This window comes from Amblyomma mixtum, chromosome 8 (genome assembly GCF_055824585.1).
Source record: "Amblyomma mixtum isolate Tamu chromosome 8, ASM5582458v1, whole genome shotgun sequence".
Classification (NCBI taxonomy): domain Eukaryota; kingdom Metazoa; phylum Arthropoda; class Arachnida; order Ixodida; family Ixodidae; genus Amblyomma; species Amblyomma mixtum.
The window spans coordinates 60,491,910-60,505,171 of record NC_143019.1 but is presented as its reverse complement, the minus strand read 5'-3'; the positions used below and the strand labels follow the sequence as shown (position 1 = coordinate 60,505,171).

Here is a 13,262-nt window from a genome sequence, read left to right as displayed (position 1 = left end):
CATTTAGCGTATAATATTTTTTATACTAGTTTGTTTATTCCTGCTCACATCGCTTATGTAATACTCCCTAAATTCGAAGTAAGTGATATTAAGTGAAAGTGAGTTTTTCGGGCTGACATGAGCGCTTCGTTCTCAGCCAAGCTAAACGCCTCGTAGCCTGAGTAGCTTTGGGGTGTTAAACCCCCATAAACCATAAACCAATCAATCAAGCTAAAACGTACCTGTGCGACTAGTGCCATAACAAGCTCAGGAAACCTTATATTCACTGCGACCGAAGAGGTGTTCATTCAGCCGACAGGCGTTCAACTCTCAAACTCAGCGCGACACGTGTGTCCACCGTCGTGTCGCGTAAGATAGACCACTATGCGAAGCTAGAGACACCACGCTTCTCTTCCGGAAGGTAATAAGCGAGTAGTCTCGTTTTCCCTTGCCAGATGGCGGGACCATTCAACGCGCCCGCGCTTGGCTGAGCTCCGAAGCTCGGGAGCAGGGACTGCTACGACAGCGATTTTCCCTTTCTTCGCAAATCAGGCAAGTAGCGATGCTAGCACCACCATTAAACGCGACAGTTTTGCGAGATTTGAGAGCGAAGAAGCGAGCGATGTTAAGAAAAATAATTTCCAGCTGTACCTGATTAAATGCGCTGTATACGTATCACTGTGAACAGTTACGTCCAGGGGCGTGCCCAATACGCATGTCTTGTCGACATTTTTCATCTTGAGATAAAAACATCGATCAACGCCCGTTTCTTGATGTGGCGAATGTGGGCGTTAACTGGTTGTGTTAACTACTGAACCGATTTTAATGAATCGCCTCATCGGATATCCACCTCGGCGTATTCGCGCGCTTCAAGTCGTTGCTCTGCGTCGCAAGCACGAACCTTCCAGTTCGTGGCGAGCCTCGCGTTTCTAATCTGCGCCTCGTCGCCTTTTTCTTGCGTTGCCCGCTTTGGCGTCATTTCGACAACGGTATTAACGGTGCCCACGGACCATGCCGCGGCTCGACTGCCAGTGTTGCCAGACTTAAAGCCATTTAGGAAGAGCAGGACTCCCTTGCTAAAAGAAAAAGATATCTGTTGCTAGACCAGACACGGCACAGTCCGCTGCTTCTCAGTGTCGGCAGACAAACTTTGCCTTAGAGCACTGCACGGGCCTGAATTTGAGGCCCGAGCCCGGCCCGGGCCCGCGACCTGAAGCCCGAGCCCGGCCCAGGCCCGCGGCTTCAAGCCCGGGCCCGGCCCAGGCCCGCTAAATTATCGCTCTAGTGAGCCCGGCCCGGCCCGTGAATCCCGGAGTGAAGCCCAGCCCGGGCCCGGCCCGGCCCGCTTCACAGTACCGCTTGAGATATACTGCTCACTCTGAGCAAGTAGACTGCTACTAGACCGATAAGAAACTGGCCGACAAAGGTTCTGAGTTTGGCTTGCAGAAACTTGGTTCTTTTTGACCCAGAAGGAAGTGATTAAGAGTAGTGCTCGCCAGGCCCTCTTCTGGACACTGATCTCGTGTACGTGCGCAAAGGTAAACTCGGAAGTTCCGAGAACCAAATAAAAAGGGCTGCATACGCGCGTAATAGACTACTTTGCATTCCCCTATGATTTTAATCAGTTATATTTTGCCGCCCGCGAAGTATAAACATTAAAGCTGCCTAGCCAGCAGTGGGGTGACATTTTTTTAGTGAACGCGATCTCACAGGTTTAACTCTTAGCCGAACTAGTCGCTTTTCAGCAGAAACGAAAAGCTAAAAGGCTTGAGTATTTCACGGTGTGTGTTTTGAAGACTATAAGCGTCCTAAACTAATATGTCCTTCCCGAATGCAATTCTAATAGTGTATAGGTATGTTTTGGGATGACGAACGATCAATGGGCGATTAAGACCGGTTAAATTTTACTCTCGTTGGTGGAGCAGAAGATAACGCGCGAACCACGTGATAACTTACAGGGCAAAACACTTGTCATGTCAACCAGGCTGAAGAAGCAAGGAGGGATAGATGTGGTTATCAGATGAGATTTACAAACTCTCGCGAGCTTTTGTGACTATTTCATTTACGAGACGTTCCGGTCAGCTGATCAAAAAGAAAACCAAACGCGCTTTAGTTTGTGAATTTTCTCACATGAGAAAAATATAGCTATAAAATGAAAGCGATGTTTTTGGGGCTTAAGGGCCCAAGGGGAGTCAGGCTGTGAGAGACAGCGAAGCAGAGAGCTCCGGATCATTTCGACCACATAGGTTTCTTCAAATAGCAATGATAATACAAAGTACATGGCTGTCATGCTTGCCTCCTAAACAGAAATGCGGCCGCCGAGGCTAGGAGCAAATCCTGGTTCCCCGGCTCAGTAATCAACACCATATCCACTAAGCCACCGCGGTGCGGAAACAAGGAAATAAATAAGTCAATCAATAAAGCTTAGTTCTTTTCTCAGCGCGTACTATAACCCATAGCTCACCTGTGCCGCTGCTCCAATGCCGCAATTGTGTACTTCACTCTGCAGTAGTGAATAAATAGTCGGACACCAGCCGTTTCTATACGGACCGAAGCCCGGCTCGGGTCCGCAGGTTTAAGCCCGAGCCCGGCCCGGGCCCGCAACTTCAGGCCCGGGCCCGGCCCAGGCCCGGCAAAACAGATCATGTCCCGACCCGGCCCGGCCCGCGGGCCGGGCCGGGCCCGGGCTTTCGGGCCGGCCCGAGCCCGTGCAGTGCACTACTTTGCCTCTCTCTCATCCTCTCCATTTGATTCCCCTCCGGCCACTCTTCCTTCCTATCTCCCCCTCTCCCGCGGAGACGCTGCTCCTCAGGGCAACGTTGCTCGGAGCGACCGTCGCCTTTTACAACAAGCGAATTTCGAGTAGCTGCACGCTACTATTCACGGGGGTTTTGGTGGTTGCGAGGAGCAGTGCGGCCGGAACGACGCAAAGATGAATTAGGAAGTGTGTTTGCATGTGTGTGCGCGGTGGGGGGGGGGGGGGGGGGGGGGTTAAGTTAACGGCAGTAATCTACCCTTGCACTGTCGGAGCTGCGACAGCAGAAATTGTTTTCCTTATTTAGAGGAAACAGAATTCCTTGCTGAGGCACACATAAAAACCGAAAAAGAGCTTATCGAAGCTTATTTCATGTCCAATAGGAGTGACAACTGTGTCAGCTCGCCTTCGTTATCTCAGTCAAGGAAAGTGATCGAATTCTTAGATGGGCACATCCGGGTTTTCCATCGGTCATAGGGCCTTTTCGGCTGTACCGCGGACAACCTACTTCTTAAGGGGTTTCTCTCTGAGTTATGTTTATTTTCTGCTTTTTTTTTAACTGGTCAAATCCCATCCTTGTGTAATCGCCTGTTGGAAAAGGGTAAGGCCATAACGCCATCGTACCCTTGGCGAAGTTGTGTCCGCGCCTTTTACGATGCAAGCCAAGAACGTGGTCAATGACAGGTTGTTATCGAACCCTCTTCGCAGAAGCTTCATCCTGTGCTTGCCGCTTATGCGCGTCGCGTCCCAACCTCGGGTTTCTCCACGGTGCCGTTGCGCTTCTGTCATGGCAGTGCTTTCTTCTAGACTGTCCCGGATGGAAAAGAGGGGCCGGAAGTGGTTCCATACTTGCACAAGCTCTCTCACAACTTGAAGAAGGTGTCTAATCGGTTTTACTTTCCAACTGCCTTTTCAGCCACCAAAAAGCTTCCCCAGCTGAGCAGTCGCATCACTCGCGATAATGAAAAGCAACCGAGGCAAGACAAGCGTTTTGTCGACTGTGCCACCAACGTCGTGTACGAGATCACCGTGTCCTGCGGTAAATCGTACATCGGCAAGACGGGGCGATGAGTGAATGACCGACTCAGGCAGCACGTAAAAGATCTTGGTAATAATGAACGCACGCACCTTGTGGACCATTGCATTGCTTGCACTGATTGCGTACCGCGTTTCCGTTGCGTAAGAATCCCAGGCAGAAGTAGCCAAAAAACGGCTCGCAAAACGTAGGAGGCTTATTTTATCACAAAAGCAGGACAAGACTGAGTCGGTGACACTTCTCTTGCTCTCTACGATAGGGAGGTAAATTTTCTTTCACACCTCATCTGTTCACTTTCTGCGTGCTCATTCCCAAGATCCCTTGTAAGGTGGCGTCTGCGGCGGTCAGAGGACATTTGATGGTTCCTTAAATAAATAATTTGTGAGGAAGCGCCCGTGTTTCTTTTTGTGTGCTCCTTTATTTTGTCTGGCGTGTGTTTTGCGCTAAATGAGATTAATGGCTGAAAACCAACAAGCCCATCAGTTAAGTCTTCTGAAGCTACAAAACGCCTCAAGGAAAGGTGAATCCACTTTCCTTTGTAGCCGAATACGTCGGCGCTTGTGTGGATGCTAATGAGCATTCACTCCCTTATTACAAATGCTGCACAATGGCGGGTTCCCTTAAGCTCACTGGAGCCAACACCATTCCCTCTAAGAGATGCTGACCAGTACGACCTCGCCCTGCCATCTGATAACTTCCTGGTTATCTCAGTTGGCAGAGTGGCTGTCCCAGATAAGCGGTGGTCTCAGGTTCGAACCCCAAATCAGGACGAATTTTTCTTCAACTGCGAAGTTTCTGTGAAAGCTGCATAGCTTTCCTTTGTAGCCGCATGGCTGCGCTTAGAGAGGTGCTGTTGTGTAATTACTCCCTTATACTTGATAACATGCAGCTGAGGGGGCTTAGCTTGTAGAACACTTTATCGATAAGAATTTCCGTACACACCAATGCGCACGTGCTGGCGGCTGTCTCAGCATGATGGCTGCATTTTGCGCAAGCAGACAGGCTGAGCTGCATATTTCATACCCATAATTTTATCGCAGCGTCTACCCTCAGCGACGTTTACCACTGAAATTTTGGTTGCTCCGACAGTCTGTCGTTTTGCACCGCCAATTGTTTCTTTTTTTTTTTTTGCAGGTGTCTACAGACTAAAACCTGTAGAGAAGATGGACGAACGGCAGCGCCACTACAGGTTGCTCCAGCTCTTGCGTCAAGGGGAACTTCCAACGAGCGACACCAGCGACCCTTTCAGCACGCTAGCGATCCAGATGCATCGCCCGTGTTCGTCCGGAGAGCTGCAAGAATGTTGGATGTGTTTCGAGTTGTCTTCATGGAACACTGTATTGAATCCCCTGGGCTTAAACCTGTCCGAAACGGAACCTGGAAAGCTTACGCTGGCCACTTTCAAGCCGCTGCATCTGACAAGCATACTTGACCCGGAGTCCCCGTGTGCCTCTTGCTCTGTCTTCTTCATGACCTGGCTTCCCAGGAAACACCGGTGCGTCCACTTTCTCGTTGTGGACCGCGATGTGCCCAGTGTCGTGCCACCTGTACTAGAACTGCTGACGGAGGCCAAATTCGGGGCAGGAACCCGCTGTCATCTGCGGCACATAACGTGGGAAACACCCTCTGAGAACTGGGAAGCGCTCGGCCTCTTCCAGACGGCCGACTGCCTGGAAGAACTTGACGTGTCTTTCGGTGCCAACGTGAGCGCTGTTCCCGCCCAAGTTTCCCATCTTCTGCAGCAGTCGGCTGGGTGCCTGGATACATTGAAGCTCTGTATTCCTCTAAAGCGTCACTTTGCTTCCTTGTATGCCCCCTTAGAACCATGTCCTCCCCTCATAGAGTTGGACGCCTCGGCAGAGTGTGCAGAGTGCGTGCCAAAAGTCTTTGCGAAACTTCTTTCGTCAGGCCTGAGTGCGCTGCGGAAGCTGACACTCTTCTTCCGGAAGAACTGGTGCGGCCGTCATGACTTCATTCAGGCTTTGCGTTCTCACAAGCAATTAAGGGAAGTGCACTTAGTGAGCGAGTGGTACGAGGCGTTTGCTGTTGCCTCCGAAGCCCTGCGAGGTCACCCTGGCCTCAGGCGTCTCACCCTGACCGCGCCGTGTCCAGAGCAAGAGAGGCCGCTTTCAGCGGCAAGCGTGGCGTCCCTGTTGGAAAACGTTGCGCTGGAAGAGTTAGCGCTCATAAACTTTTTGGTGAGGAGAAGAGATTCGGAGGTTATCTCCAGGGCTCTCGAAAAGAACCGAACGCTCAGCTATCTCGACATTCTCGGTATCCCCGTGGACTTCGCAGTTGCAGAGGAAATGGTTAATGCCCTCAAGAAGAATGATTCGCTAAAGCGTTTGAGACTGGAGAGGATGGAAGGGAGCGTTCAGAAAAGGTGGGCTTTCCTTTACTGAATTAAGCCTGCTTTCGACTTGCGCATCTTAGTTTTTCCCGCTTCTGAGAGAGGTCGGCAGGACCGATTGAACGGCTGTGACGCGCTAGGACCTAGACAGAGCACAATTTTGACACTCCAGCCTGGTCACCATAGTGGTTATGCGGTAGCATACGGAGCTCGTCGGCCCGTTTGGAGTTGACTCGTGTCACACTCTATCAGTAGTAGCAATCATGACATGTATGGTTACGATGCTGTATGACTAGACACGAGATTTCATATATGGCCCTCTGGGCTCATGATATATACTGCCTAATCGTCGCGGATTAATTAGCGTAATTAATGCCATTGTGTCGCGTATATGACGACTGCATGTGTATGCGTCGTGTGGGGTATGAGACTAAGCATGTGTTTTGTGGGGTTATGTCGTCACTTCTTATGGTTGAGAGAACGTGCCGTCACATATCACGTGACGTCGCCAAACCGGAAGTACCACACCGGAATTGAAGGCCGGTATGGTTCCGGCAACGCCTCGAACGGGCTCTTCGTGCTATCGCGCATCCCAGGCTGGGAATTGTCTTGGCGTCTAGGGAATTGCCTTTTTCCCTCTTCGCCTAATTCGAAGTATGTATGTTTGTATTGTACGTTGTGCTATTTGTTTAAATAAGCGTACTAATAATGCGAACCTCACGCTCCTAATTAGATTTGTAGTAAAGCTGTAATAAAGATTAGTAAGATTGGGTTCACAGTATAACATAACAGGCCACGTACCCGCGAACAGCGCGGTTAACGACTCAGAAAAGAGAAAATTGAGCGTTTGATGAGGTGACGAAAACTAAGCATCCTATATAAACACACAGTAATTAAGGAAAATGCAACTACATGTATGCTTGCCGACGCACTGGCGTTTGCAGTGCAGTCATTGTTGCGTTTCTGTCGGGTGAAATCCAAAAACTATTTCGTTTTATCTGCTATCAGAACAGGAAAGGCCATATTTCTACTTTTTATGGGTATGTTGCGGCGTTTTATCAGTGTAAAAAGAGCTATAAAGCTAATGGCAACGGTTGTGTGGTCAATTAATGCGTCCGGATACAACCTGCATTGATATCGGTTGCGCACAAAGAATTTCGTCTAGTGCAAGCTTTCTGAGAAGGGTGCTGCTAATGTTTTGGGCATCTGCAAGTATCTCTGGTATACGCTTCTTTTTCTTACAGCGTCGAAGTGAGTACTAGAGAACATTCTTCTAAGCATGGACATTGCGCGGCTTTAGATAATAACTTCAGACGGAAGGTGGTCGTGCAAACTCCGTTAGTCATTTCTTGCTTTAATTCGTGTTATATTTAGTTAATTAATGTCGCAACGAGCGCTGTTGTTCATTTTCTGCTTCTCTGTTTCTTTTCTCCGCAAAAAAAAAAAAAAAACAGAGTCGCCTTTGCATCGCTCCTGGAATCCATCGGCTGCAGCAGTCGTGTGGAGATGCTCGACTGGCACTGCGACGACCTGGTGGATCTGTCGCCGCTACTGGCAGCTACATCGACAGTGCCCAAGGATGTTCTCATAGAGATAAACTCTATCGGCTCGGCGGAGACATCAGCGCTTCTTGAAGCCCTCGGAGGCCCAAGCGGTGCTCCAGTTCGTCAGCTAGGGCTGCACTTATACCGTAGATGGATGGATGAAACGCGAGACGCAATCTGCACCGTCCTGGACTCCAACCGCTCCATCCAGGCTCTGGAAATCATCGAAGACACTTGCGATGAGGAATTCCCGGGTGTCTACCACAGTCTTCTGGACATGTCTGACGTGTTGTCCCGGAGTTCTCGATTAGCTCAGCTAAGCGTCCTCAACGCGGAGCAACTTGACGACGCCTACGCAGACTGGCTTGGGCCGGTACTGGAGAAGAACGAGAGCATCGTGGAGGTCACACTTTGTCAAAAGAGCGCCGAATACTCTCCCCAGTACACGTTAAAGAAGCTGGCCGAAGCTTTTCTTCGAAACAAGTTTGTTGTGGACGTCAGGATTGAATGTATGTGCCAGGATTCCGAGGACTACGGCATCACCAGGGCAGTGACTCTCAACCGGACGCGGTTGAACGAAGCTTTGCGTTTCGTGATAGGGTCTAACGAGTCTCTGAGGTGCGCCCGAGCATGCGAGATGCTCGCCACGAAGCACTCTCTCCTCAAACTGATCCAGAAGGTGACAGGGGTGAGGGAAGGCGAGGCCCGTAGTGCAATTCGGGCGGCCGTCGGGCGCATCAGCGAGCGGTTTCTGGTTTTCGCCGGCGTGGTCAAGAACTCCGTTTCGTGCGGACCAGCGCACTTCACACAAGTGGACGCTCTTAACGGCGACTGCTGGCGGGCCATCGGACGCTACCTGAAGCTCTCCGACGTGGCGGGAGAGTCGCAAAACCAAGACTAACTCATTTAGCAGTGCGTGAGAACTCACCGTCCAATTCACGATGAGCACCTACATCGTGTTGTGGAGGAGGCTGGCGAAGAACATACATCGATGTTCTGAGAGCGTAATTTCTCACTACTACGCAAAATGTTAAAATAAAATATTGCCGCTGTTTGTTATCGTTCTTCCTTCCTTAATCGCGTGCTGTTTACTCGTGCTAATAGCGTGCGTAGAAATCAACCGATTCGCGCATCTTCGCGCTGTGTTGAAATTAATTTCTCACATATCACTTTCTGATCGTTTCAGCACGCACCTTATCCACTGTTACTTATCCACTGTAACTTATCCACGGTTAATTATCCACTGTTACTTATCCACTGTTACTTATCCACGGTAAATTATCCACTGTTAATTATCCACTGTTATTTATCCACTGTTGCTTGTGAGAAAGCTAAAAACTTCGGCTGAAGGACCGTGCTCTGCAGTCTACTTGTCTGTGCTCATTATTTCATGGGTGCTGTAACCATTGAGTGTCCTCGTATAAAAAGCGCTCTATACAGAATTTCGTAGTGATGGCGGTGACGCGAAAAGATGAGGATATTAATTTTGTTCCTTCTCATTTTTGCAAGCCTGCGTTTTACAATAGTTTGGAGGCTCATTTTTCTACGCTATATACTAGCAATGTACTCTAAGATGTTCTTCATACCTGGTGTCCCACGGCTCGCGTTTCGCTTTTGGAAATAGAAATTTTCTCACCGGGTGATCCTTGATGCACTTCAAACTTCTTTTCCAGGCTAGTACCTTTTTTTTCCTGCCAATACTCTTCGGCTGTGTAATTTTTTGTTAATAATTACCTTTCGTGTAAGGCGACCGACTTTTTTCTTTTCAGAACGTAAAGGAAGAAAAAGAACAAAACCTTCAAATTCTATTTTGCGGGGTAAACGCGACACTCATTTTAGTTGATAATGGCGTGGACGCACAACTATCGCTGTTATTCTCTTTTAAGGATAGCTACTGCCTCATAATCTCTTTGCAGCGTCAGTTGCTAGAAACTTATGCGGAGATCGCATCGTTCGCTTGAAATGACGTCATCATTACTTGAGCATGCATCATCACTCAAGCAACAGGTAACACACGAATAATTGGTCGTAAGACCCGTTGTCATTGGTCGCATGACAGTGGTAGTCATGTGTAAGGGACTTCACCACACTCGTTAAGCCCCTTAACACATGACCGTCACCACCTTGCGCGCACTTTACAATAAGCGATGCCTGCTTCGTATGTAACAACGGGAAGATAGTTGGTTTACCTTCTGACGTTATCCAGACAGACCTTTGCCATACGGTCACTTAGTGTCTTTGATCATGCGGTCGAAATGCTGGTGCACCATGTACGAGCCAAGTGCACCGCTGATGTGGGCGCTGACAAGAGCGGGCTAATGTGGTCACGTGACTAAGGAGTGCCTGTGGGTAGACGCTTTAGTAGCGGACCATAAAGCTTCTCTAATGAGCTTTCCCGCAACGTGTGCCAAAATTGTGGACCAGGTTGTAATCCCCCCCCCCCCCCCCCCCCGAAAACTGAGCCAAATCTTTGTTTTCAATTCTGGCGGAGGGCATTTCCTGCGGTCTCGCGGGGTGGCTTGACTCGGTAGCCCTGCAGGCTCGAACTGGAAATTCTTAAGCCATACCTCGCTCACTTCATTCACCTTCACGCAAGACATGCTGCGCCTGGAATCCCTTGTCTTCCCGTACAAGGACAGCGCGTAGCCGTCCTCCCTGTTCTCGAACATACTCGGATGATTAGAAGACTACACCTCGGACACGTCTCTTCAGCACAGTGGCATGGATACACGTCAAATGAAGCACAGTCGAGGACCTCGCCAGGTAGCGTAGTCGCGCGCAGCACTTGCAGTCAACCGCACTTCCTTCGCCTATTGTATACTCGTGTGCACAGCGGCACGCGTACAGCGCTGTATGCGGGGAATTGAACGTCGCACTGCCCTCAAAACTCATGGTTCATCGCTGTAACTAGGTTTGGTTTATGGGGTTTAACGTCCCAAAGCGACTAAGGCTATGAGAGACGCCGTAGTGGAGGGCTCCGGAAATTTCGACCACCTGGGGTTCTTTAACGTGCACTGACATCGCACAATACACGGGCCTCTAGAATTTCTCCTCCAAAGAAATTCTAGCCGCCGCGGCTGGGATCGAACCCGCGTCTTTTGGGTCAGCAGCCGAGCACCATAACCGCTGAGCCACCGCGGCGGCCGCTGTAACTAGGGGTACTGACGTTCAGCGACAATACTCTCCTGTAACATCAAATACTAGAAATCCAGCAGACGTGCACCACCGTGATGACTCAGCAGCTGTAGCGGTCCGCCATAGCCGCTGGCGTTCTGCCATATATTGGCTTTAGCAGTTGTGCCGCAAAAAAGAAAAAAACAGCTTCGAAACGAAAACAGCGCAAAAAAAAAATTGCGAGGACGCTTTGGCAACTAAAGTGTTGAGAGGCGAAAGCCGAGGAGTTGGATATGACGTCACACCGTTCCCGTGGCTGTATCGATGCCCAAATTATACACCTTTCGGGGATGTTAAGTGTTAATTACGCTTAATTACAGATTTTCCCATCTATTTTGACACAAATTCGACTTTTTTCGACCATTCTGTGACAATTTTCACTATGCCGTGACGACTTCCCGTGGATGGGACGTCACGCTATTTCGACGCAATTTCGACATTTTTGTCTATAGTTAATTAACTAACCTACAGTCATCAAACTTGGCTTCTAGTTTCATTTTGTCCTCCTCTATTTGAGGCAACCATTCGTTTTCGCCTATCTTTTTTAGTTCCCGATTTAGCACGCTGCCAAAGGCGTGACACCCTCTGGTAATGGACGACAGGATGAGCCATTAAAGGCTCTCGCCTGAGACACGAGACGGAGAAAAGACGCGCACGAGCGCTGCAGCTCTCGTGTGTCTCTTTTCTTTTATACGTGCCGTTTTATGCACTCAATGTTTTCTTTCTCAATGTTCAGTCACCAAATCATCCAAAGAGTGTAAATTTAAAAAAAAAAACGTAAAAATCTCCAAGCAGTGATTAAATTCAGCAGGGTGAAGTTCTGGGCCAGTTGGTCCGACATGTTGAAGAAGCAAAGGAACCGCGACTTGGCGACTTTGGGAAGAACCATCCGCTTGTAGCGTCCACTTCTCTGCTCTAAGTCAACAGTCTCAAGTCGTTGCTCTTTTTCTTTTTTTCCTGCATGTAGTGAGATTTCAGTGGGTGTGGAAAAGATTAACTGTGTTCGATTTTAATCCAGAGAACTTCATTACGGCGTGTCCCGTAGCCGAGGTGCTTTGGCACGTATAGAAATGCAGTGATTGATTTGAACTGAACAGAGCTGACATAAAAAAATAAATAAAATGATTACCGGGATTGAATGTAGTGAAACTCGAGAGTGGTTCCCTTAAGTCAGCTGTTTGGCATCACGAACACCGAAGAAGTATCCCGCAGGTCGTTAACTCCAGCGGAAACATATGGAAGCACTGAAGCAGTGGGTATTCCCGCTCCCGTAATTCTCGTGGTAACTTTTGTTGTTTTTACTATTGAACTGAGCTCAAGCATCTACTTAAGGTGCGAAATTCGCTGTGGTTTGGTGCAGAGGCTACAAATAATGCGATAAAAACCTATATTTGCAGGTGTTTGAAACATCACTGCAGGTATGTCTGCCATATTTTTTATATTCTCCTCTTTTCATTTCGAAAATTCAGGATCATTGGTTCCACCCAAAAGCGGTCGTGAACCCCACGCGATCATGCGAGAACGCCCTGAGGCCTGGCCCACATACCCCTTCCCCCTCTCCACCACTACTTTCACGCGTATCGTGCGATCCGTGCCAGATTCCATGGTCCGTCCGCTCACTTCCTCATTGCGTTTCGATACTCTTACGATACAACTGACGCTCGTTTTACTTGTTTCTGTACCCGCCCAGCTGGATAGCCTGTTTATTTCTTTCTCCGCTAGACACTGTTTAATTGTGCCCTTACATCTCCGCTTTATTATTCCGCAATTCCGTTGTCTTGTCGTCTTGATTGTTTGTTTGGAATCACTTCTCGCCTCGTCGTTAAGATAGCGCGAAGCGCGAGGGCTGGCGCGTCTCCGTCCAACATCTAGGCCATACACCATTTCCACCCTTTCCATTTCCTCCTCCTCCTCTCTTTCAACAATTAGTCACGCTCCAACAGCGTCGTGGCACGGCGCACGTTCATTGTTCGGAGCATCTAGACGTCGGCGGCCGCAACAACTACGACGCCGGGTTCCGGCGTCGTTTTTGACGGGCCCGCCCGTCGCACAGTCTGGTATAACCGAACTCGTCCCTGCTTTGTGCCGGGCCATTGTCCTCACGTGCCTGAGAGCGCGCGTGCGTGTGTGTACGTCCGTTGCCGTATACGAAGAGGAGTTCATTCGCCGTAACCGTTGGAAGCGGCGGCTTATTATACAGTCCCTTTGTTGTCCATGTTCGCCGACAGTGCTCTCGCTCGTTGCTCTGATACCTCGCCTGTTGTTTTGTAGAAGGCGTTGGTGACCCCCTGAGTGGTCTGAAACGACATACCGATTGTTTGTGTTCGTCGTGGGGGGCCCAAGCGCGTAAGGAGCTCTGGTATCGAGTACAAAAGGTGTTGCGGACTGCAATGCAAAGGACCAAAGTTGCGGTAGCGTAGGGAC

General features: G+C 49.4%; 1 protein-coding gene across 2 annotated transcripts; it reads left to right on the top strand.

Annotated features, from left to right (window-relative positions):
- Positions 1–415: 415 nt before the first annotated feature.
- On the top strand, positions 416–8,718 carry LOC149332692 (uncharacterized). Of its 2 annotated transcripts, none has more exons than XM_089555842.1 (3): positions 416–531; positions 4,905–5,265; positions 7,575–8,718. In XM_089555842.1, exons 2-3 carry the CDS (start codon positions 4,934–4,936, stop codon positions 8,563–8,565), a joined length of 1,323 nt encoding a protein of 440 aa, XP_089411968.1. In that variant the 5' UTR covers positions 416–531; positions 4,905–4,933; the 3' UTR covers positions 8,566–8,718. The 2 variants fall into 2 exon arrangements, with proteins under 2 accessions (XP_089411968.1, XP_089411967.1); XM_089555841.1 differs by having other exon boundaries at positions 4,905–6,153.
- The last annotated feature ends 4,544 nt before the right edge of the window (positions 8,719–13,262 follow it).